We start from the raw sequence: 24,010 nt of genomic DNA, 5'->3' as shown, positions 1-24,010 counted from the left end.
GTTCTATGAAGAAGGCACATGGAATTGGGAGGAGAAAGAAGACACTTATGATTTTTTCCCGTACTTTGAAGAAATAGATGAAGAAGCCTTGACTCCAAATGATTCAACTCCAGCACTTTCACCAACTCCTTCAACCAATGAAGCCTCATCATCTTCCGAAGGGAGTTTAAGTGAAAGGCCAAGAAGAATGAGAAATATTCAAGAATTATATGATGAAACTGAAGTTATAAATGATTTGTTTTGTCTTTTTGTTGACAGTGAACCCTTAAACTTTGATGAAGCAATGAAAGACAAAAGGTGGAGACAAGCCATGGAAGAAGAAATCAAAGCCATTGAGAAGAACAACACATGGGAGTTATCAAGCCTTCCCAAAGGTCATGAAGCAATTGGAGTCAAATGGGTGTTCAAAATCAAGAAGAATGCAAAAGGAGAGGTTGAGAGACACAAAGCAAGACTTGTAGCTAAAGGTTATAAGCAACAATATGGAGTTGATTATGATGAAGTGTTTGCACTGGTTGCCCGCATGGAAACCATTCGTCTTCTTATTTCCTTGGCAGCTCAAATGAAGTGGAGAATTTTTCAGCTTGATGTAAAATCGGCATTTCTAAATGGCTATCTTGAAGAAGATGTCTATGTTGAACAACCAATGGGTTTTGTCATCGAAGGTCAAGAAAGAAAAGTCTTGAAATTGAACAAGGCGTTGTATGGTCTAAAGCAAGCACCGAGGGCATGGAATACTCGCATTGACAAGTACTTCCAAGACAATGGGTTTGTTCATTGTCAAAATGAGTATGCTCTTTATGTTAAAACTTTTAATAATGGTGATGTCTTATTTATTTGTCTTTATGTGGATGACCTTATCTTTACCGGCAATAACCCAAATTTGTTTGAAGACTTCAAGGAGTCCATGTCTCGTGAATTTGATATGACAGATATGGGACTCATGTCATATTACTTGGGAATGGAAGTGAAGCAAACAGAGAATGGTATCTTTGTCTCACAAGAAAGGTACACAAAAGAAGTGTTGAAGAAATTTAATATGTTTGATTGCAATCCCGTGAACACACCTATGGAAGGTGGCTTGAAGTTATCAAAGTTTGATGAAGGAGAGAAGGTAGACTCCACGATCTTCAAGAGTCTTGTGGGGAGTTTAAGGTATCTAACCAATACAAGGCCCGATATTCTATATACGGTGGGAGTTGTGTGTCGCTTTATGGAGGCTCCTACCTCTCCTCATCTAAAAGCCGCAAAAAGAATTCTTCGTTACTTGAAAGGTACAATTGATTTTGGATTGTTTTATTCTCCCTCCAATAACTATAAGCTTGTGGGATTTTGTGATAGTGATTTTGCCGGAGATGTTGATGATAGAAAAAGTACTACCGGATTTGTATTTTTTATGGGTGATTGTGTTTTTACATGGAGTTCTAAGAAGCAAGGCATTGTGACACTTTCTACTTGTGAAGCCGAGTATGTAGCTGCAACTTCTTGCACATGTCATGCCATTTGGCTAAGAAGATTGTTGGAGGAACTTCAGTTGTTGCAAAAGGAAAGCACAAAGATCTATGTTGATAATAGATCTGCACAAGAGCTTGCCAAGAATCCGGTGTTCCATGAACGAAGTAAGCATATAGATACAAGGTATCATTTCATTAGAGAGTGCATTACCAAGAAAGAAGTAGAATTGACTCATGTGAAAACTCAAGATCAAGTTGCGGATATTTTCACCAAGCCTCTCAAATTTGAAGATTTTCGAAGATTGCGAGCAAGACTTGGTGTGCAGAAGAATTTTCCAATTAAGGGAGGATGTTAGATATTAATTAGAAAAATAATAATAACAAGTTTTATGAGCCTTAAATTGTGGAAGATGAAAGTTGTAAGGTTGTGAGTTACAAAGTCTTGAATAAGCAATTATGTGAGCATTTAGTATTCTTGAATAAGCAAATTATGTGAGTGGTCACTCTATTTTAGTATAAATAGGGGATCATACTCTTGTATTTTGTGTGCCAAATGAAATAAAATCTTCTTCTTCTTCCAACAAAGTGGCATCAGAGCTTGAGTTCTAGAGTGTTGAGAGAGAAACACTTTGTGAGTTGAGAGATGGCAAACAATGGCTTGAGTATGTTTCAATTCCCTCGTCTTACCAAAGAGAATTATGATAATTGGTGTCGTCGCATGAAAGCCTTGTTAGGTTCTCAAGATGCACGGGAGATTGTAGAGAAAGGTTATGCCCAACCTCAAAATGAGACTATTTTGTCACCAAATGAGAAGGAGACTTTGTTGAAGTCGAAGAAGAAGGATCAACAAGCACTTACTTTCATTCATCAAGGTTTGGATGAAGCTATGTTCGAGTTGGTGTCAAATACAACCACATCCAAAGAAGCATGGGAGATTTTGAAAACCTCCCTTGAAGGTGTTGATAAGGTAAAAAAGGTGCGCCTACAAACTCTACGTAGAGAGTTTGAATCATTGCATATGAAGGAATCTGAATCTATCTCAGATTTTGGCAACAAGGTGTTGGCTATTGTGAACCAAATGAAGCGTTATGGAGAAAATATGGAAGATGTTCGTGTGGTGGAAAAGATCCTTCGCTCCTTAATCGCTAAATTTGATTATGTGGTTTGTGCTATTGAAGAGTCTAAGGATTTAGACTCAATGACCGTAGACCAATTGATGGGTTCTCTTCAAGCCTATGAAGAAAGGTTCAATAGAAGACATGATGAGCCATTGGAGCAAGTCCTCAAAGCCAAAGCTTCTTTGAAAGAAAATGGAGGAGAAAGTAGTCAAAAAGCACGTGGACGTGGAAGAGGACGTGGTCGTGGACGTGGTCATGGCCAAGGAAGAGGAGGAAGAGGAGATCGTGATAATTTTGACAATAATGAATGGAGGAGCCATCAATCCACTAGAAGTCGTGGAAGAGGAAGAGGAAGAGGTAGAAACAATTATGAAAAAGCATATGAAAGGAGGTATGATAAATCTAATGTTGAATGTTTTAATTGTCATAAATATGGCCATTACTCTTGGGAGTGTAGAACAAATGTTGAAGAGAAGGTCAATCTTGTTGATGATAAAGAAGAAGTTGAAGAGTCAACACTACTACTATCACTTAATAATGGTGAGAAGGAAGACAAATGCTTATGGTATCTTGACAATGGAGCAAGCAATCACATGTGTGGATGCAAAGAGAAATTTGTGGAACTTGATGAGAAGGTGAAAGGAAATGTTTCTTTTGGAGATTCTTCCAAGGTGCAAATCCAAGGAAAAGGTACCATTTTAATTTCTTTAAAAGATGGTGCTCACAAATTAATCACGGATGTTTACTATGTTCCTAAACTAAAAAGCAATATTTTGAGTTTGGGACAACTTGTTGAAAAGGGGTATGAAATTCATATGAAAGATTGTTGTTTATGGCTTCGAGATAAAAATTCTAATTTGATTGCCAAGGTGTTTATGTCAAGAAATAGAATGTTCACTTTGAACATTAAAACCAATGAAGCAAAATGTTTGAAGGCTAGCATAAAAGATGAATCATGGTGTTGGCATATGAGATTTGGGCACTTGAATTTTGGAGCATTAAAATCCTTAGGAGAGGAGAAGATGGTGAAAGGGATGCCTCAAATCAACCATCCTAATCAATTGTGTGAAGCATGTCTCCTTGGAAAGCATGCAAGAAGGAGTTTTCCAAAAGAAGCTAATTCAAGAGCAAAGGAGCCTCTCCAACTTGTTTACACCGATGTGTGTGGCCCAATCAATCCTCCTTCATGTGGTAACAATAAATATTTCTTGCTTTTTATTGATGATTATAGTAGAAAAACTTGGGTTTATTTTCTAAAGCAAAAATCTGAGGCATTTGTAGCTTTTAAAAATTTTAAAGCTCTTGTGGAAAAGGAGAGTGGTTATGTAATCAAAGCTCTAAGATCCGATAGAGGTGGCGAATTCACATCAAAAGAATTTAATGAATTTTGTGAAAAATATGGGATTCGTCGCCCTCTAACGGTTCCTAGATCTCCACAATAAAATGGGGTAGCGGAGAGAAAAAATAGAACTATTCTTAATATGACTAGATGTATGTTGAAGGCTAAAAATATGCCAAAGGAATTTTGGGCCGAAGCTGTTGCATGTGCCGTTTATTTGTCCAATCGCTCCCCAACAAAGAATGTCAAAGATCAAACACCACAAGAAGCATGGAGTGGAGTGAAGCCAAGAGTTGATCACTTGAGAGTATTTGGGAGCATTGCATATGCTCATGTACCCGACCAAGGAAGATTCAAGCTTGATGATCGGAGTGAGAAACATGTGTTCATTGGCTATGATGCAAGCTCAAAAGGCTACAAATTGTACAATCCAAACAATGGAAAGACAATTGTGAGTCGAGATGTAGAGTTCTATGAAGAAGGCACATGGAATTGGGAGGAGAAAGAAGACACTTATGATTTTTTCCCGTACTTTGAAGAAATAGATGAAGAAGCCTTGACTCCAAATGATTCAACTCCAGCACTTTCACCAACTCCTTCAACCAATGAAGCCTCATCATCTTCCGAAGGGAGTTTAAGTGAAAGGCCAAGAAGAATGAGAAATATTCAAGAATTATATGATGAAACTGAAGTTATAAATGATTTGTTTTGTCTTTTTGTTGACAGTGAACCCTTAAACTTTGATGAAGCAATGAAAGACAAAAGGTGGAGACAAGCCATGGAAGAAGAAATCAAAGCCATTGAGAAGAACAACACATGGGAGTTATCAAGCCTTCCCAAAGGTCATGAAGCAATTGGAGTCAAATGGGTGTTCAAAATCAAGAAGAATGCAAAAGGAGAGGTTGAGAGACACAAAGCAAGACTTGTAGCTAAAGGTTATAAGCAACAATATGGAGTTGATTATGATGAAGTGTTTGCACTGGTTGCCCGCATGGAAACCATTCGTCTTCTTATTTCCTTGGCAGCTCAAATGAAGTGGAGAATTTTTCAGCTTGATGTAAAATCGGCATTTCTAAATGGCTATCTTGAAGAAGATGTCTATGTTGAACAACCAATGGGTTTTGTCATCGAAGGTCAAGAAGGAAAAGTCTTGAAATTGAACAAGGCGTTGTATGGTCTAAAGCAAGCACCGAGGGCATGGAATACTCGCATTGACAAGTACTTCCAAGACAATGGGTTTGTTCATTGTCAAAATGAGTATGCTCTTTATGTTAAAACTTTTAATAATGGTGATGTCTTATTTATTTGTCTTTATGTGGATGACCTTATCTTTACCGGCAATAACCCAAATTTGTTTGAAGACTTCAAGGAGTCCATGTCTCGTGAATTTGATATGACAGATATGGGACTCATGTCATATTACTTGGGAATGGAAGTGAAGCAAACAGAGAATGGTATCTTTGTCTCACAAGAAAGGTACACAAAAGAAGTGTTGAAGAAATTTAATATGTTTGATTGCAATCCCGTGAACACACCTATGGAAGGTGGCTTGAAGTTATCAAAGTTTGATGAAGGAGAGAAGGTAGACTCCACGATCTTCAAGAGTCTTGTGGGGAGTTTAAGGTATCTAACCAATACAAGGCCCGATATTCTATATACGGTGGGAGTTGTGTGTCGCTTTATGGAGGCTCCTACCTCTCCTCATCTAAAAGCCGCAAAAAGAATTCTTCGTTACTTGAAAGGTACAATTGATTTTGGATTGTTTTATTCTCCCTCCAATAACTATAAGCTTGTGGGATTTTGTGATAGTGATTTTGCCGGAGATGTTGATGATAGAAAAAGTACTACCGGATTTGTATTTTTTATGGGTGATTGTGTTTTTACATGGAGTTCTAAGAAGCAAGGCATTGTGACACTTTCTACTTGTGAAGCCGAGTATGTAGCTGCAACTTCTTGCACATGTCATGCCATTTGGCTAAGAAGATTGTTGGAGGAACTTCAGTTGTTGCAAAAGGAAAGCACAAAGATCTATGTTGATAATAGATCTGCACAAGAGCTTGCCAAGAATCCGGTGTTCCATGAACGAAGTAAGCATATAGATACAAGGTATCATTTCATTAGAGAGTGCATTACCAAGAAAGAAGTAGAATTGACTCATGTGAAAACTCAAGATCAAGTTGCGGATATTTTCACCAAGCCTCTCAAATTTGAAGATTTTCGAAGATTGCGAGCAAGACTTGGTGTGCAGAAGAATTTTCCAATTAAGGGAGGATGTTAGATATTAATTAGAAAAATAATAATAACAAGTTTTATGAGCCTTAAATTGTGGAAGATGAAAGTTGTAAGGTTGTGAGTTACAAAGTCTTGAATAAGCAATTATGTGAGCATTTAGTATTCTTGAATAAGCAAATTATGTGAGTGGTCACTCTATTTTAGTATAAATAGGGGATCATACTCTTGTATTTTGTGTGCCAAATGAAATAAAATCTTCTTCTTCTTCCAACACTCAGAACACATGAGAAATAAGTATTGCGTGGTTTCCTTTCTCGAGTAACAAAAATAACAAGAAGCTTCTAAGTTTTGAATCTGAACATGTCTTTGATGAAAATACTAGTCAAGCCCTCAAATGGAAGAGTCAAAGAACAGGGCATAGTCTGTTCAGATAAAAATCTGAAACAGATTACTTGAAAGTAGGAAACAAAGATGACTTTATCAGATTGGCTCAAATGAAGAATCCTTTTGTTTCAAGTTCTCTTCATGCTGTCATGAAGAGTTAAAGATCGTAATATTATACATTAATAAATTGATTCAAATAAGAAAAAGCTTATTAGACATAAAATTCAAAGGCTTTGTTTAAGTTTCATAAAAAGGATCAGAAATTGTATCATCCTATGGTAAACATTACATCCAAAAGAAAACGAATCATATCCAACACAAGTATCCCATGACAACCAAAACAATAATTTTATGTAAGTATAGTTATTTGACAAGAGATTTCATCCCAACTAGATCATCATTTGGAAGACTTGAAGATTTGGAATTCAATATATTTATTATCTCTTGAAGAATTTCTTCGATCTCTGCCTGTTGTAAATGATGTAGCCTGAAAAATTAAAGAGAATGAAGAATTCCAAATCATCACCCTAGCAAACCAAAACAAAATGTACATGTGTTGGACAAGAAAATAACAGTACATTTTGTTTTAATATACTATTTGCAAAATAACAGTATTTCTTCTGTTATAAAATACTATTTGCATTAAACATGTATAACATGTTATCTCTTTAATATCTCTCAAGTCTAGTTTTGAAAGGGATAGTAAATTCAAGAAAACTGGATGACTGAGAAGCGACCAAATATATGCACATGTATATAACTTGGTGCATATATATGAAAGACATGAATCTCTTGTGAAATGAGAGAGGATTACTTACTCATTTTGGATATGCAAACAAGGGAGATGTGACACTTGTTTCAGAGCTTTTCTCCATCTCCATACTTGCTCCCTCTCTTTAGCTCCTCTGAATCTTTCTTCGTGATCCAGAAAGGCTTTCTCATAACATCCACTCTGCTTTTGCACCTTTAATGGATCAACAACATAAAAAATAGGTAGAATTCGTCTTCTTGATGTTTCAATGTTCTTGCAGATCCGTGCTAGTTCGCGCAAGCACCAAGTTGAGGAAGCATAGTTCTTTGAGAAGACCACAATGAAATTGCGAGACCCATCAATGGCTTTATACAGCTCATATTCAATGAATTCACCTTTCATAACGTGTACATTATCATTGAAGGCATCAATACCATTCCTATGGAGAGCTTGAAGAAGAAGAGCAGCGAAATTGTTGCGTGTGTCTAAACCGCGGAAGCTCACAAACACATCATATGTCCTTATTGCATGGATGATGGTGCTAGAAGCCAATGCAATTCCAGAAGTGGAAGGAAGAAGGGACAAGTGTTTCTGGATACAAACGAAGTGGGCAGTGAAGAAATATTAGGTTAGTTAATTACTCAACTTTGCTTTCTCCCAAGCTAACATAACCATATATATGAAGTTGATATGATTGCACTCACACCTTATTTTCCAAATTTGCTTTCTCCCAAGCTAACATAACCATATATAACATTCCCATTTCAGTTTAGGCTTTTTTTTTCTCGTTGCAGCTTTCCAATATACTTAGCATTTTTGACAAAACTAGCTTACACCCTCAATAAAACAGCAAAAATATCATTGATGAGATATTCTTTCACATAAAGCAAGACCCATAGTTATCTTTCCTATTTCAGAAATTCCGACAACTTGAACATCGTTAACCAACCCAAAACGTAAAATCTTTGCTTATTCTTTAACTCGAAATTCCATCCTAACCAGATTATATCATTTGGAAGACTTGAAAATGTGGGACCAAATTTAATATATTTGTTACCTTTCGAACCATTTCTGGAATGTGTACACAGTATGACCTGAAAAGATTTTTAAAAAAAAAAGAAATATGACTAAGAGCAGATATAGATAATAAATGAAAATTCAGCATGAAATGAGAGAGGATTACTGACTCATTTCCAATAACCCAACCAGATCGATTGGCCACACGTGTGAGAGCTTCTCTCCATCTCTGCACTTCCTCCATCGTCTCTTTATCTCCTCTGAGTCTTTCTTCGTGTTTCGCAAAGGCTTTCCCAAAACATCCAATCTGTTTTCGCACCTCTGATGGATCAACATCATAAAAAATAGGCAGAACACGTCTGGCCGAAGTTTCAACGCAGTAGCAGATCCGTGCTAGTTCTTGCAAGCACCAAATAGAGGAAGCATAGCCCTTGGAGATGACCACATAGAAAACACGAGACCCTTCAATAGCATTAAACAGCGCGGGTTGTATTTGTTCGCCTATGTTGAGACTTTGATCATCTGTGAAGGCATGAACGCCTTCTCTTAGGAGAGCTTTGTAGAGGGAAGCGACTAGGTTGCGTGTCTCTGCACCACTGAAGCTCAAAAACGTATCATACTTGGCCATGGCGTGAGATGAAGAAGCCACTTATTGCAATTGACAAAAGTGGAAGAAAACTTGTTGAAATAAAATATAAGTCAACCCTCAAATCAAGTCAAGTCAATTTTAAAAAATAGCAAAAGGTGAACGTCTCTTCCTTTCCGAAGCTTCTTCACACTTTCTAGGGAGCTTATTCTCTGTGAAAACTAAGTTACCACAAGTCAAATTATAAATTACTCAATACATTTTTTTTATTGTGTTTCTTTAATAAAATAATAATTTTATTTTTTTATGCTCTTTTTTAATTTTGATAAATTATTTAATTTCATATTTGTTCTTTTGCAAAAACATTTCATTTGTTATTAGTAATAAATAAACCAAAATCTGTTAATTTATTAAGAGTATACATTAATTTATCAAGGACTAAAATAATATTATTATTTTATTAGAGACTCGATTTAAAACAAAAATTTATGGGGGAACAAACATAATATTAGGTATTTATTAGGATAAAAAATATATTTAAGTGTAAAATATAATATTATATTATAATTAATATATATTAATTTAATTATTACTTAATCATAATATATTTTAAGAATGTGTGAACGTAAAAAAATATTTTTAAAATATCTATAAATATATCACAAATAATTAAAATAAAATTGTGGATGCTATTTTAAAAAAAATAATAGTATTTCAAATTCGTGTGAGTTATGTGTTTTTTTAATAATAATAGCTAGTGATGCAACACTCGTATGAAAATTATAAATAAAAATTTAAATATAATATAATACCATGTAGCATGTATGTTTTATGTTTATATAATTAATAGAAACTATGTCTATTGTAAAAATAACAGATAACATGAAAAATATATATAATTATTTTTAATTTTAACATATTTATTATGAGTGATAATAATTAAAGATATATTTCATTATCTATGTATTATAATATTAATTAATTGATATTTTAATATCATTATTTCTTATTTAATAACAAAATTAACATAGAATAATCAAAATTGTATAATGAATAATGTTCATTTGAAACATTTAATTCCTTATTAATAAAAACTAAGTCTATTAAATTTTATTATATCTTATCAATGGCTAAGATTAAGTCTCATTTATTAGTTGTTGTTCAAGTCTCATTTACTATTTATACAATATTTAACATTATACAAGTATATTTTTTTTATATGGTATCTATAATACTAACATATGATGATCCAAAAATTGCCCCATTTGAAAGAAAAGTACTCGTGTCACAATTTGGTGCATTTGGAGATTGAAAGGCCTCCAACTATTTTGCTTCTTCAAGTAATAATTACACAGTTACGATTGAACCAAAACCAACTGCACCTTCAGGCTACAAAACAACATGGCAAGGCTTCCTGTTGCATGCAGAACACAATTTGGTCTCGCACAAAAACTGAGATCGCTTATTGACTATGTTTGGTAAAAAAAGAAAGCACAACAGCAAAAAAAGCATGTAATAGGTAGCATGTTGGTGACCCTTTGTGTGTGGAAGAACACACAAGAAATGGTAATTTTTGGGAGTGTAGCGTAATCTTTTTCTGCATGCAGAAGAAGTTTAATTGAAGAGGTAAATGTTGATGTTCATCTTTTAATTTGAATTTGAAATTCAAATTCGTTTGTGTTCCCACCGAATTCTAAGCAAGTCCTTCTGTTATATGTTCCTGTATAAATATACTTTGTTTTAGTTTGTAGAAATTTGTTTGTGAGTTCTCTTGCATGTATTGAAATTTGCTGAAAATTGATTTCCATTATAATTATAGTTTGTTTCAGTATAAGCTCTATTGTTTTTTAGTTTATAAAATGATAAACAAATACAACTCAATAACTGAGATCAATGCTAAGAAAGAGAGTTGGAGAATCATGGTTAGGATTGTTCGTTTGTAGATGGTATCAAATGTTTTGACTAATAAACAAACATTTAGCAGCAAAATACCATTTTTCGTGGATAGGAGATGGTGCTGGTGGACTCAAAGTTATGTTCATTTCAAAAATTACAATTTTTTTCGTTTATGATATTTATAATATTGTAAAATTTTTAATGTCTATTTTGAATGTAGGGAGATAGAGTCCATGGTTCTGTGAAACGAACTCTCATTTATAAGTTTGAGAAAACCTTACAAGAGGGAAAAGTGTACTTTATTCAATTTTTTGATGTTGTTGAGAATGAAGATATATATAGAACCACCCACCGCAAGTACAAAATTATGTTTCAGTACTTCACTAAGGTTGCATTGGTGGACAATGCAAGTGTTCTAGACTTTGTGTATTATTTTGCACCTATAAAGATATATTGTTTGTGGTGGTTATGACACTAATTATTTAGTTGGTAATATTTTTATTAAATGCAAACATTCTGACTGCTATCTTTATTTGATGTCAATTTTAAATAATTAAATTAAATGTTTCATTTGCGTAGATGTCATGGGTATTTTGATAGGTGTTGAGACTGAAAGAAAAAAAAATGAAAGAAACGGAAAGAGAACAAAGATGAATGTCATCCAAATAGAGGATGATGGGTAAGTGGTATTTTACTGTTGCTATTTACAATTCTATTCTATTTTATGATATTTTGCTCTTTCTATTAGGTAATAAGTATTTCTTGTTTGTCATATTTTTTGAAAAACAGATTTAGCCTAAAGTGTACTTTGTTTGGTCCATTTGTGGATGAACTTAATGCATTTCTTGCTTCTTGCATCTAGAGTAATCGAAAATGTTGTTGTAATATCTAGCCAAAGTGAAGGGTGTCCAAGATATTTGAATTCTGTCTTCTAATTGTAAAAGAGTTATTGTGAAATTAAATATGCAAACTATTATCTTCTATTTATGACAACATTTAAAATTTGTTATTTGTAGATAAAATACATCTTCAAAATTGTATTTGTGGAACAAGAGTTGTGTTCAAAGCTGAATGTGAAGAGGTAAAGGAGTTGACAATAAGGTAATGTCTTCGAAAATACATCCGTGCAAAGTAATGACAACGTTTTATATTGCCTGATTTAATTTGTGCATGTTTGTTGTTCATATTTTTTCAAGAATGCTTGAGTCACCCTCTCAAGGTCTGAGTTAGATAACTGACTTTACTGCATTAAGAATATCAAAGGATTTTATGCATAATACAGCCAGGAAAACAATTGGTGGTCTTAAGGATTATTTTGAGGTAAAAATTATTGATATATGACTAAAATCTGATTTTATTTATGAGCAATTTATGATTTTAATGAAATGGAATTGATTGAGATAGAATAGCAGCATGTGATCCGATTCATCCGTGACTAGAACTACACCAAAATGAAGGTGAATATACTCCATGAATTTTCGTTCAGTTTTGGAGGACCCATTCCCTTTACACGCAACGCCTATGCAATTATTGTCATGTTGCATAATGTGAGATGCGTCTTTTATGTTTATGAAACTATCCTTGCCCACATGCTGATTGTTGAACCACCTTGGTATTATACTTGCTGGAATAATACTTGAAATGTGTGGTGGCCACATCAACCAACAACATTCATCATGCTTGTATTGGTGGTCCGCCTAGTAGCACAGACACAACAATATGTTAGTTCCTGGGTTCTACACTACAAAAAGAGAGAGAAAGAGATGGGAAGAGGAAGAACTATTATGCGAAGAGCCAAAGACAAATTAAAAAATTAAATGACAAGTATAAAATAATGTCTAGGGCAAAATAACTAGCTAGAAATTACTATAACAATATTGAATCTTTTAAAAGAATAATAAAGACCATGAGCATATCTTTTCACATTATTCAGACAAAGTAGAATTTACTATAACAATATTAATTGCATCTTGTAAAGAGATGATTGGACTGTCTATCCAAAACCAGAAGTGATGGTAAAATTGAATGCTACTTGTTGCTTCTACCATGCATCCTTTTTGGAATGCTTGTAGAAAATCATGCATCCATATTCAACAATGCTTTCGAGGCAACGAGAAAATTCCTATTCAAGGGACTACACATTCTAGTGAAACATGGTTATGTTAAATAGAACAACCACATGTGATTCGATTCATCTGTGACTAGCATCTTGTTGGGGAATTCGAGGGGAGTAAACACCGAAAGATTTACATCAATGAGTCATGAGCAACCATATAAGGGAACTTACAACCACACTTTAACCTAAAACCTTAAGGCTCAGGTTTATAGGTCTTATCCCCACTTACATTGTGCTCAACTTTTCCACTTCTACCTGATGTGAAACTTTACCTCACACTTGTACTTCAATAATTAGAGAGGAAAAAATAGTTACAAATAATTGAGAGAGAAAGAAGGAGAGAGAAAATCATTGTGATTTTCTCATATCCACTAGAGAGCATTTTTCAAATTGCAACTGCAGATTCGTTCACCATTGGATCGGGCTTTTTTTTGGAAATTAGGTTCTACGTTTGTGATACTTCAAATTGTCCAGTTGGATCGGGAAAAAGATATCTGTAAAGAGAGATAAGTGTTTCACATTATCTGTTCTATATTTTGAGGTTTTATCTTCTTTTCTCTATTGTACCAATTGAGGATTTGTGTTTGATTTGACTGATTGTAGCATGTTTTAGTGCACTTGTTGGAGGTTCTCTTGTATCTTCATTGATTATAGTAGAGTTATTTCTTTGATCTGGATGACCCATGGTTTTTACCCTTGCATTGAGGGGTTTTCCACGTTAAACAAATTGTGTTTCTATTTTTCCTTGATTTCTATTTTGTGCTCTATATTTCATTGGTGCTCCTTATTGGTTCTTGCATGTTTTGGGGAATTTATTTTTGCTGCTTATTACTCTATTATAGAGTTTGTTATTGTGTTGGCCTATTTTCTCCATCAAAATGGTATCAGAGCTCTTGGTTAAGGGATTGTTTTTTCTACTTGTTTGAACAATGAAGACACATATGAAGGGTGATATAGACAAGAGAAGAAGGAAGTTCAGATCTCGATACAAGAATGTTGAGTGTCATTATTGTCACAAAACAAGGCATATCCAGAGGAATTGTTTTCTATGGAAGAATGAGAGTAAAGACAAGAAGGTAAGCAAAAAAAGAAGGATCATAATGATGACCATGTGACTACTGCTACCAATGATGATCTTGTTATTCTCCATGACCCTAATTCACTTAATCTTGTATCTGATGAGAGTATGTGGATAATTGATAGTGGTGCTACTGTGCATGTTACAGCCAGGAATGAGTTCTTCACATCTTACACTTCAGGTGATTCTGGAGTCTTGAAGATGGATAATGATGGCGTGTCCAAGGTGATTGGTGTTGGTGATGTTTGTTTGCAAACCAACATGAGAATGCAGTTGCTACTTAAAGGAGTGAAACATGCTCTAGATGTCCGCTTTAATTTGATCTTTGTGCATGTACTTGATGATTTTAGTTATGATCCACTTTGGTTCTGAAAAGTGGAAATTCACCCAAAGGTAATCTGGTTGTCGCCAAGGGGGAGAAAATTTCAAAGTTGTATTGGGAAAAAGCTTTGGTTGCTAGAGACCGTGTGAATGCTATGGATATAGAGGCATCTTTGTGGCACCGAAGGCTTAGTCATATGAGTGAGAAGGGGTTGAATTATTTAGCCAAGAAGGATATGCCTTCAAGATTAAAGAATACAAATTTGGAGAAATGTTCTCGTTGCATGGTTGGTAAGGAAACCAAAGTATCCTTCAAGAAGCATCCTTCATTCAAAAAATCTGAGTTGCTTGAATTGATGCATTCAGATGTCTGTGGCCCTTTGAAGGTGAAATCCTTTAGTGGTATTGTTATGATGACTAAGGCATTACTAAGAAGGAAGTTTGAAGCTTGCTTTGAGATCATCAATTTGGCGGTCACCTCCACATAGTTGTGAGGGGGAGATTTGTTGGATTTTTTTTAGGCTTCCTTCCTATTTGGAGTAAAGACCCAAATGAGAAGACTCGTTTGTCTCACTTATTTAAGTGGAGAGGGATCAGATTAGAGAGTGACAAACAATGAAAGGGACTCATTTGAGAGGAAAAAACAGTTACAAATCATTGAGAGAGAAAGAAGGAGAAAGAAAATTGGTGATTTTTGCATACCCACTAGAGAGTGTTTTTCAGATTACAACTACAGATTCTTTAACCATTGGATCGGGCTGATTTTTTGGACAGCAGGCTCTACGTGTGTGATACTTCAAATTGTTCGGTTGGATCAGGAAAAAGATATATGTAGAGAGAGATAAGTATTTCGTATTATCTGCTCTATATTTTGGGATTTTATCTTTTTGTCTCTATTGTATCAATTGGGAATTTGTTTTAATTTGACTATTTGTAGCATATTTTAATGCACTTGTTGGAGGTTCTCATGTATCTTCATTGATTATAGTAGAGTTATTTCTTTGGCCTAAACGACCCATGGTTTTTACCCTTGCATTGAGGGGTTTTCCACGTTAAACAAATTGTGTCTCTATTTTTTCTTAATTTCTATTCTGCGCTCTATATTTCATTGTTACTCCTCACAAGTTCTTGCAAGCTTGAAAAAGTTTATTTCCGTTGCTTATTACTCTGTTAAAGAGTTTGTTATTGTGTTGACTTATTTTTCCCATCACATCAATGCTAAGAGTAACACCCTAAGACTGCTCTAGGACCATAATTTTAAAAGACTGTTATTGCTCAAGTGTATTCATTTTTGAATAAGTAGAAAACTCAAGTTGTTTTGAATATGAATAAATGAAAACCATGCAAATTAATTTGATCCTGAAAATTTTCAAATTTATTTCATTCATGCAAATAAATGAGAGTTCTAACTTGACTTCTTTCTTTAGTCAAACAATTGAAATTTCTGACTCTATTGGAGTAGACTTATTAGTAATTACATACATGGTGGCACTATCAGCTCACTAAATAATCTAAAAACACATTTTTTAAAGTCAGAGTGATTATATCCAGCTTAATTCTTAGACGACTTCGATGCTGACCTATACATGTCACCAAACTCTTGCAATAAAGGGTGGATCACTATCAACAACAAGTTCTTTGTTTCCACTATAATGCATCCTCCTAAAGGCTTGCAAGGCTCCTCAATACTTGAGTGGTCATTTTTGCAAGGCTCCTATTCTACTTGGAACTTAGAGCAACAATAATATCTTAAAATCATATATCATGCATTAGACATGTAGGAAATCCCTGCATGAAAACCTCCCAATTTTATAAATTCAACAACAGCAAGCAATCAAGAGAATGAATGATATGAATTTGAATAAGCTTTAAGACACTAGTACTTGGCCAACTGTGTTTGAACTCCAAGGAAATCACCATGGCTGTTCTTAAACCCATATTTACAGAACAAAATTGGGGCATGGGGCTCAATACACATCAAAAACAGGTTCTAAATATGTATTAGACTAACAACGACATCCAATTAGACAAAGAGAGACTTGGTGCTCTAAGAATCAAATTCGCATGCAAAATGAAAATTTTTGGATTAAGAAAATCCTCACCCTTTCCCACCTATCATTACTCTTCAAAACCCAAAATTATCCAAGCTCTTCCCTCTTCCTTAGAGAAATACATGAAGAAAGGATGAATGAAGATTATTCCTGCACCCAAATGGAGATTCTAGGAGCTTCAAAAATCACTCTTTAAAATATCAAAATACAAGGAATGTTAAAAAATACTACCTAGAACCTAATGGATCACATAAAGCTGATTTGAGGGTTAGGAACTATCAATGAGAAGCTAATGGACAGGTGAACATTGTTTTATAATTGTATGTGAGACTCAGAGTGATATTGATGGCGCTTTGCCTTGAAAGTGGAACTGGGAACATCGAGAGAGAAGAAGAAAAGAAAGAGTTGGGGCCATGGGGGAGAAGAAATGTATGATAAAAATTCACAGCAATGCTAAAACATGAAATGTTGGAAGGCATTATATACAAAGTTGTCTCGTAAATTTTCTGAAAGATAAGAGCTTCTATAAGTTATCTTTTATGAAAAAGTTCTCTCATTTTTTTTCATCAGTGAAAGTTCTCTCATATGTCTTTGCATAAAATCATTTTCTCATATGCCTGGGCATAAGTTCATTTTATTTTGTTCTTCTTATAGCTAGGTAGAATGTAAATTTTATACATAATAGTGGGTATAATTTAGTTATATAAAAGTATACGAAGAAAATAATGCGCATACGAAGAAAGAACAGAACTTCTTTCTTATGCCTAAAAGTTATAGAGGTGGAGATATGATAACACACGAAGATAATCATATATAACAGTATGGCACCTATTCAAGCAATACAAAAGAATTTAAATCTTAGTGGACAAAAATATTATGAAGTATATTTCACCAGATATAATGCTATTAAACTAAAAAAAATATTCATGATAGGGTGGAATTCATTATTTATTTATCTTAAAGAAAGTAATTACATCCTACATATTTAATCATTTTCATAAACTAATATGATTTTAAATATTTTTTCCATTTTTCATATAATTATAATTAAATTAAATTAACTTATATTGTTCTAAAACATTCATTAATATTTAAATATTTTATTAAGAATATTATTTTTAAACAACAAAGAAAATTTGTTTTTTCCATATAATCTTGATTTTCTTATTAACTTTTGTTTAGGGACTAAATATTTTACCTATAAATAAAAAAATTAACAATACAATAATTCCTTAAAATAAATAGTTTGGCATTAAAAAAATAAAAGAGTAGAATTTAAACTTTCATGATAAAAAAAAAGAAAAAAATATGTTGACTAGTGTATAATTTCCCATAACAAATTAAAATAAGTAAAAGGATTTTTAAATTCTATAAAGGGTAAAAATTAATTTTAAATAAATTAGTGAGGATAAAATTTGAGGATAAAAAAAAATTATAGTATCTTATAAGTTATCTGATTTTTATAAGCTACTTCAAGTAGTTTGAATATAAGTTATAAACTACTAAAATAAGCTTGGGCACTAAATCAATTTCATTTGTTTAAACTATATTATAAGGTAATCAAATGAGTTTATAAGTTGCTCAAATGTCTTACCAAATTTGCTTGTTGTTAATAAAAATAATTTATATTACTCAATAACAGCAAACAACCAAATAATACTGATAATTTAACAAAATATTATAATGGCAAGGACATAATATGTTTATTCAACAAAATACTCTAATTTGAAGGTAATTAATTAAGATAATAATATATATTAATAACACTGGTAATATCAAGAATATATATATATATATAATTTTCGAATTTAACAACATAATATAGCTATATAAGAAACTTAGTTAAAATCACAACAAAATCCGATATAAAATTAACTATAATATCAAAGTATATTTTCTGAAAATATTTACCTTTTCATTACACACATATATAGTCGAGCAAAGAGAGATAGAGAAAGAAATAAAGAAATATTATATAAGACAAATTAAAAAAATTAAACGACAAGCAAGAAATAATGTCTGGATAAACAAATAGTTTAATTTCTATTTTTTAAAAAACAATAAGTGAATTTTGTTTAATTTGTACCTTGCAAAGTGATTATTGGACTGTTTATCCCAAAAGTCCAGGTGAACTTGATCTTGCTAGTACTGCTGCTTCAACTGTGCATCCTTTTTTGGTTTGATTGTTGCAAATCTTGCATCCATATTCAACTGTCTCCAATTCTTCACTATGAAGCAAGCGTAGCCGAATTGCAATCGCTACTTGTTTTCTTCAATTGCCAAAAATTTGCGTTTCCGAGGCAGCAAATTTTTGCGGTGCATCGTTGTTAAGTTTGATAATTCTAGATCATGTCTATATACTCTACGATACCCATATTTCTTCACCTCAACATCAAAATATTGATCAGGATCACTGGATGCACATACCACTTTCAACTCATCATGATGTTCGAACGAAGTAAGAAAAGTGAAACTTTCTCGGGTGTAATAGAATAGCAACATGTGATCCGATTCATCCGTGACTAGATCTTTACGGAAAAGAAGCGGAATATAAAAACATGGACGTTCATCCGATTCATCAGTGAAACTTTCAGGATGGCGCATTGTTCTTTCTTTGTGTGGCACGAATATTACACTACACGCAATGCCTATCCAATTATTGTGATGCTGCATAAAGTGATCAGATGCGTGTTCTATCTTTATGACATTGCCCATGCCCAAATGCTGTTCGTCGAACCACCTTGGTATTTTACTTCCTGGAATAATACTTGAAATGAATGGAATCCACCACGGGCTCTTAGGTTTACTGAATGCCTAGTACCACAGCTATATGTTAGTTCCACAAAAAGAAGGAGAAAGAGAGAAAGAGATAGGAGGAGGAAGAAAGGAAGGAGTGCAGACCTGAACCATTTGCATCATCCATGACAAACACATGCTGGTGCAGCAATCCCTCTCAACTAATTCTGGGCAGTTGAAAATATTTAATCCCAATACTATTTCCTCATTTTCAACACTTGTCCACCGCAGCTTGTTACTTGATGGTGATGGGACATCAGTTCGTGAAGGGAGCTCAGGCAAATATTTCAATCTCTTGCAGTGTTGTAAGTTTAAATGTAACAGTTTGGAAAGCTCCTTGAGGCTGGGTAGTGTTTCAAAATTGTTTCCCCTTAAACATAGCTTTTCTAAGCAATGCAAATTTCCAAAAGCATCAGGGATTTTAAGTAAATTGCAGAAACTTAGATCAAGTTCACGCATACATGATAAAATAGGCAAGGAAGGCAACAAACATCTAACTGAATCTTTATGTGCATCCTCCAGGCTTTTGTCGAAGGCCATAGAAGGCCATGGAAGCCACTTTTTGAGGAATGAGAATATTGATTGGGAGCAACTGGGAGCTTCACCCATACGAAGCTTCTTCAAATACCTTGCATCCCTTAGTTCTTCTGATAAATGGATATTATATAGTTTTGAACAGCCGGAAAGACTTAGGCATTCAAGAGAATTGAGTCCCAATATGGTGTTGGGTATGCTTACGAGACTTATGCAATCTTTCAAATTTAAAACAGTAAGCTTTCTTAGGTGACCAATGGATGGATGTATCTGCCTTAGTTGTACACATCCTTCCAGATTTAACTCTTCAAGATTTAGGCCCTGTACAAAATGTGGCAAGTCAGTGAGACTTCTGCACTCTTTCAAATTTAAAATAGTAAGCTTTCTCAGAAGACCAATGGATGAGTGTAGCTGCCTGAGTCGTATACATCCACAGAGATTTAGACTCGCAAGATTTGGGGCCTCACCAAAATTTGGAACCTCGATTAGATTTTTGCAGTTAGAGACATCCAAAAGTCTCAAATTGGGTAGAGGCTGCAATGAAGGGCCAATATAAAGAGGCAAAATTAATAATAACACTTGGGTCATTATTAATTATTCAAACAGAAAACAAATAATAAAACATAATTTATCTATTGATACATTCATTTAAAGAAAATGAAAATTGAAAAAGCATAAAAATTTACACTACCTTTCTGCCTTCCCATAATTGTTTGATTTTACTCCCACAAAAATTCAACTCAACAAGTTTGTGTGGCTGAAAACATGGAGGCAGCAAGTTAAAGGGATATCGTTTCCAATAAAGATATCCTAATTCATTGGAAAGATAATTGAGGTTTCCTGAAAATGTCCAAGCAATGGGAAACATAAGCAACTTAAGGTTTCTCATTTTAGATAGAGCATCAACTCTCATTGTTGTTCCTAGAACCCTCCATGAAATATATTTAACAACTATGGCTTCAAGATTTTTTGCTTCCTACAACATTGCAACCAAGAAAGAAAATATTAGATCTTTCAAAGTATATACAAATTCTAGAAAAAATGGAGCAACCTAATGTTTATACATTGAAAAACTATTTTACCATATTGTCTGACATAACTTTGTAGATATCTTCAAAATCCCACAATCTACTCCACTTTCTTGGCTCTTTAGGTGATTTTTCTCGAACAATACACTTACCTAAATCTCTCAGCAAGTCATGCATATGAATCAAGCCATCACTAATGGTTATGAGTGATTTTTCAACAAGAATTGGTAGGCCAATTTCAGGATCAAATCCACGAAAATTTAGGATTTCCTTCACATGTTGCTCATGATCATCATTGAAGAAACAAGCAATATCAAGAAATATTTCCCTATCTTTTTCTTCTAGATCATCATAACTTATTCGCAACACATCCATAATATTCCTACTTTTATTATCTCTTAGCCTATCCAATGTACTTGTCCACTGTGAAACATTTCGACCAAACAAAGATTTGCCTATTACTTCAATTGCCAAGGGATGGCCTTGAGCATGTGATAGTACACCATGTGTCAACATTTCATAATCACTCATAATGTAGGTACATTTGAAAGCATTTATGCAAAATAACTTAACAGCATTGTCCCAACTCAATGGTTGGACTTGGTAAACATGATTTACTCCATGTGTCCTTAATATGTGTTCATCCCTAGAAGTTATGATGATTCTACTCCCTCCACCTAGGCATTCACGTAATAGAGTCTCTCTACTCTGTGTAAACATATGTAATTGTTCAACCTGACCAACATTATCAAGAACTATAAGTCCTCTTTTATTGCGTAGCATAGTCGATACCAAATATGTTCCCTTAGAAACATTGCAAATCTCTAGATTTTCATCATTTAGGCACTGAGAAAGTAACTGTTTTTGTACACCTAGTGAACTAGAATGTCGATAAATATTGTTTACATCATCAACAAAACAATGAAAATCATATTGATCAGCAATCTTTTCGTATAAAGCACGGGCAAGAGTTGTCTTTCCTATTCCTCCCATTCCACTAATTCCGACAACCCGAACGTCACTAACCGACTCCAATGCTAAACACTTTTCTAATTCTTCAACACTGGATTCCATACCAACTAGATTACCATTTGGAGGATTTTGAAATTTGGGACCCAATATATATTTTATGTTTTGAACAATTTCTTTAATCATTGCAGGTTGTGACCTGAAAATTTAGAGAAAATGAAGAATGGCAAATTATCAGAACCACGACAGAAGAATGTATATATGTATAGGGAAAGATAATTTCAGAGTTTTTAAACACCATTTGCATTAAACATGTATAAATTTAGAGTCAACTTGACTAAGAAATGATGAAACGTATGCACATGGATTTAATATGGCTGACTGCATATAAATTTATACTTATTTCGGATATCCCAGCCAGAGAGATTGGCCACTTGTGTCAGAGCTTCTCTCCATCTCAGTACTTCCTCCATCTTCTCTTTATCTTCTCTGAATCTTCCTTCGTGTTCTTCAAAGGCTATCCCATAATAAGCACTCTGTTTCCGCACCTCTGATGGATCAACATCATAGAAAATTGGAAGAACACGACCCGGGGATGCTTCAATAGTGCAGTTGCAGATGTGTGCAAGTTCACGCAAGCACCAAGTTGAGGAAGCATAGTTCTTAGAGAAGACCACAACGAAAAGGCGAGACCCTTCAATGGCCTGTAGCAGCTCAGGTGCTATGGATTCGCCTTTCTTGAGATCTGCATCATCTTTGAAGGCATTGATGCAATTTTGAGAGAGAGCATCAAAGAGAAAAGCAGTGAAGTTGTTGCGCGTGTCTTCACCACGGAAGCTGACAAACACGTCATATGTAGTGATGATCGAATGAGATGAAGAAGAGCTGTATTGGATGATGGTGTTAGAAGCCATTGCAATTTCAGAAGCGGAATGCGAGGACAATTATTGTGGGCAGTGAAGAAATATTATAAATCTAATAATTGTGTCTTGGAATTTTCATTCTTCGAGCCTTGTGAGCCTTAGGCGTGGTGGGTGAAGTTGCAAATGCAGAAAGCCAAATCTATTTTTTTTTTTATTGAGAAAATATAAAGTTAATATGATCGCACTTAATTTTTCCACTCTCCTTTCTACTGAAGATAATATATATTATATAAAAGCCACTAATTGTGAGATTTTGTCGTTTTTCTTTGAAGATTCTCCACTTAGCCTCCCAATAGTTGCGCTGGTGAATGGATTATTATATATCACCATTAAGAAATTAAACTTGGGAGATGTTGAATATAAGATGTATCGCACCAATAAATATAAGTTTTCTCATATACTCGTAAAATGGATTGTAACACCCCATGCTTACTTGGTAAGAGCTATTTTACTGTTAAATTTTTTTATTAACAACATAAAGACTAAAGAGCTACATCTACCTGCGTTGAAATTTAAACAAACAGAATTTAATTCAAATGCATTATCCCTGATAGCTAGAGGTATTGAAAAGCTGAAAAGTTTATTTCCTAAATCTGTAAATATCTGGTGTAGCAAAAACATGAAATCAAAATAATTTGTGGCTTTCATATCTATTGCAACTTCTCTACTCTTCTAAGTTCCATGGACCTCCCAATGTGAACTTTGTATTTTATTTTTATCTTTTGGTTATTATTTGATTGAAGTTATAATTCTATTCGACTAGTTTTTTTTTTGGTAAACATTATTAAAAGCTTGTAGAATATTTTTTTTTATTTTCTCCTATGAAAAAACTTATTAAAACATTAATAGGTTATCCCACAGATATAATCCTATCTTAGATTGTTGTATGGATTAAAAGAAAAAAAAGTGTTATTGCATAAATTGTTGTATGAGGACACGTCCAAATTAACCATGAAAAGCCAGGATAGTACAATTGCTCATGCCCATGCTTGTCATTACCCAATTTCTCCTCTGTCTGATCCTGTTCATCTGTGTTGTGTAAGATATAAAAAACTTCCTACTGAATGAGTGTTATGTAAAGTTACATTCTGTAAAGGGTTATGTAAAGTTATATATATAGTAATCAAGGAAAAATATGCAATGTACTCGTTGGACCATGAACAAGCTACATATCTAATTCGACCAAATTAAAGTTTAATTACAGTTTAATCATAAACTTAACTGTATTGGACCAATCAAGCAATGATCCATAGGTCTTCTTGTTTTAGTCTATGATCTGGTTTTCAAAACATTGCAGCAGGGAGAGCATTGGTCGATGTCACTTCCTTTTTTATTTCTGTTCTCTTTCTTAAAGAATACAAATCGTTGAAACTAGTAAAGCCCCCACATGTTAGAACACAGGGGATAGCTGTCTAGA

At 33.9% G+C, this 24,010-nt stretch overlaps 2 protein-coding genes across 5 annotated transcripts; both read right to left on the bottom strand.

The window, feature by feature from the left end:
- Positions 1 to 6,375: 6,375 nt before the first annotated feature.
- On the bottom strand, positions 6,376 to 8,993 carry LOC102666185 (disease resistance protein RPV1). Its single transcript, XM_006582167.4, has 4 exons — positions 8,466 to 8,993; positions 8,336 to 8,372; positions 7,346 to 7,869; positions 6,376 to 7,014 (listed from the first exon to the last, which is right to left on the bottom strand). The coding sequence occupies exons 1-4, from the start codon at positions 8,921 to 8,923 to the stop codon at positions 6,891 to 6,893; spliced, it is 1,143 nt and encodes a 380-aa protein (XP_006582230.1). The 5' UTR covers positions 8,924 to 8,993; the 3' UTR covers positions 6,376 to 6,890.
- Positions 8,994 to 12,134: 3,141 nt separating this feature from the next.
- LOC100814717 (disease resistance protein RUN1) lies at positions 12,135 to 22,839 on the bottom strand. 4 transcript variants are annotated; one of them, XM_041016657.1, is made up of 7 exons: positions 22,070 to 22,829; positions 20,756 to 21,869; positions 20,365 to 20,649; positions 19,245 to 20,207; positions 18,430 to 19,157; positions 16,395 to 16,493; positions 12,135 to 12,474 (listed from the first exon to the last, which is right to left on the bottom strand). In XM_041016657.1, the coding sequence occupies exons 1-5, from the start codon at positions 22,582 to 22,584 to the stop codon at positions 18,603 to 18,605; spliced, it is 3,432 nt and encodes a 1,143-aa protein (XP_040872591.1). In that variant the 5' UTR covers positions 22,585 to 22,829; the 3' UTR covers positions 12,135 to 12,474; positions 16,395 to 16,493; positions 18,430 to 18,602. The 4 variants fall into 4 exon arrangements, with proteins under 4 accessions (XP_040872591.1, XP_006582229.1, XP_025984770.1 ...); XM_006582166.4 differs by lacking the exon at positions 16,395 to 16,493; XM_026128985.2 differs by lacking the exon at positions 12,135 to 12,474 and having other exon boundaries at positions 12,496 to 16,493.
- Positions 22,840 to 24,010: the final 1,171 nt, after the last annotated feature.

Source organism: Glycine max, chromosome 6, assembly GCF_000004515.6.
Source record: "Glycine max cultivar Williams 82 chromosome 6, Glycine_max_v4.0, whole genome shotgun sequence".
Taxonomy (NCBI): Eukaryota; Viridiplantae; Streptophyta; class Magnoliopsida; order Fabales; family Fabaceae; genus Glycine; species Glycine max.
This window is presented reverse-complemented; position numbering and strand designations above follow the sequence as displayed.

What these genes read in the sequence shown, in the direction of transcription:
- LOC100814717 (XM_041016657.1), bottom strand. Translation starts at nt 22,584, where the DNA reads ATGGCTTCTAACACCATCATCCAATACAGCTCTTCTTCATCTCATTCG. An exon ending in GGCTGGGATATCCGAAATAA is followed by an intron (nt 21,870 to 22,069) that starts GTATAAATTTAT and finishes CTAAATTTTCAG; the next exon opens with GTCACAACCTGCAATGATTA. An exon ending in AAGTTATGTCAGACAATATG is followed by an intron (nt 20,650 to 20,755) that starts GTAAAATAGTTT and finishes GCAATGTTGTAG; the next exon opens with GAAGCAAAAAATCTTGAAGC.
- LOC102666185 (XM_006582167.4), bottom strand. Translation starts at nt 8,923, where the DNA reads ATGGCCAAGTATGATACGTTTTTGAGCTTCAGTGGTGCAGAGACACGC. An exon ending in GGTTGGGTTATTGGAAATGA is followed by an intron (nt 8,373 to 8,465) that starts GTCAGTAATCCT and finishes AAATCTTTTCAG; the next exon opens with GTCATACTGTGTACACATTC. An exon ending in TGTTTGCATATCCAAAATGA is followed by an intron (nt 7,015 to 7,345) that starts GTAAGTAATCCT and finishes TTAATTTTTCAG; the next exon opens with GCTACATCATTTACAACAGG.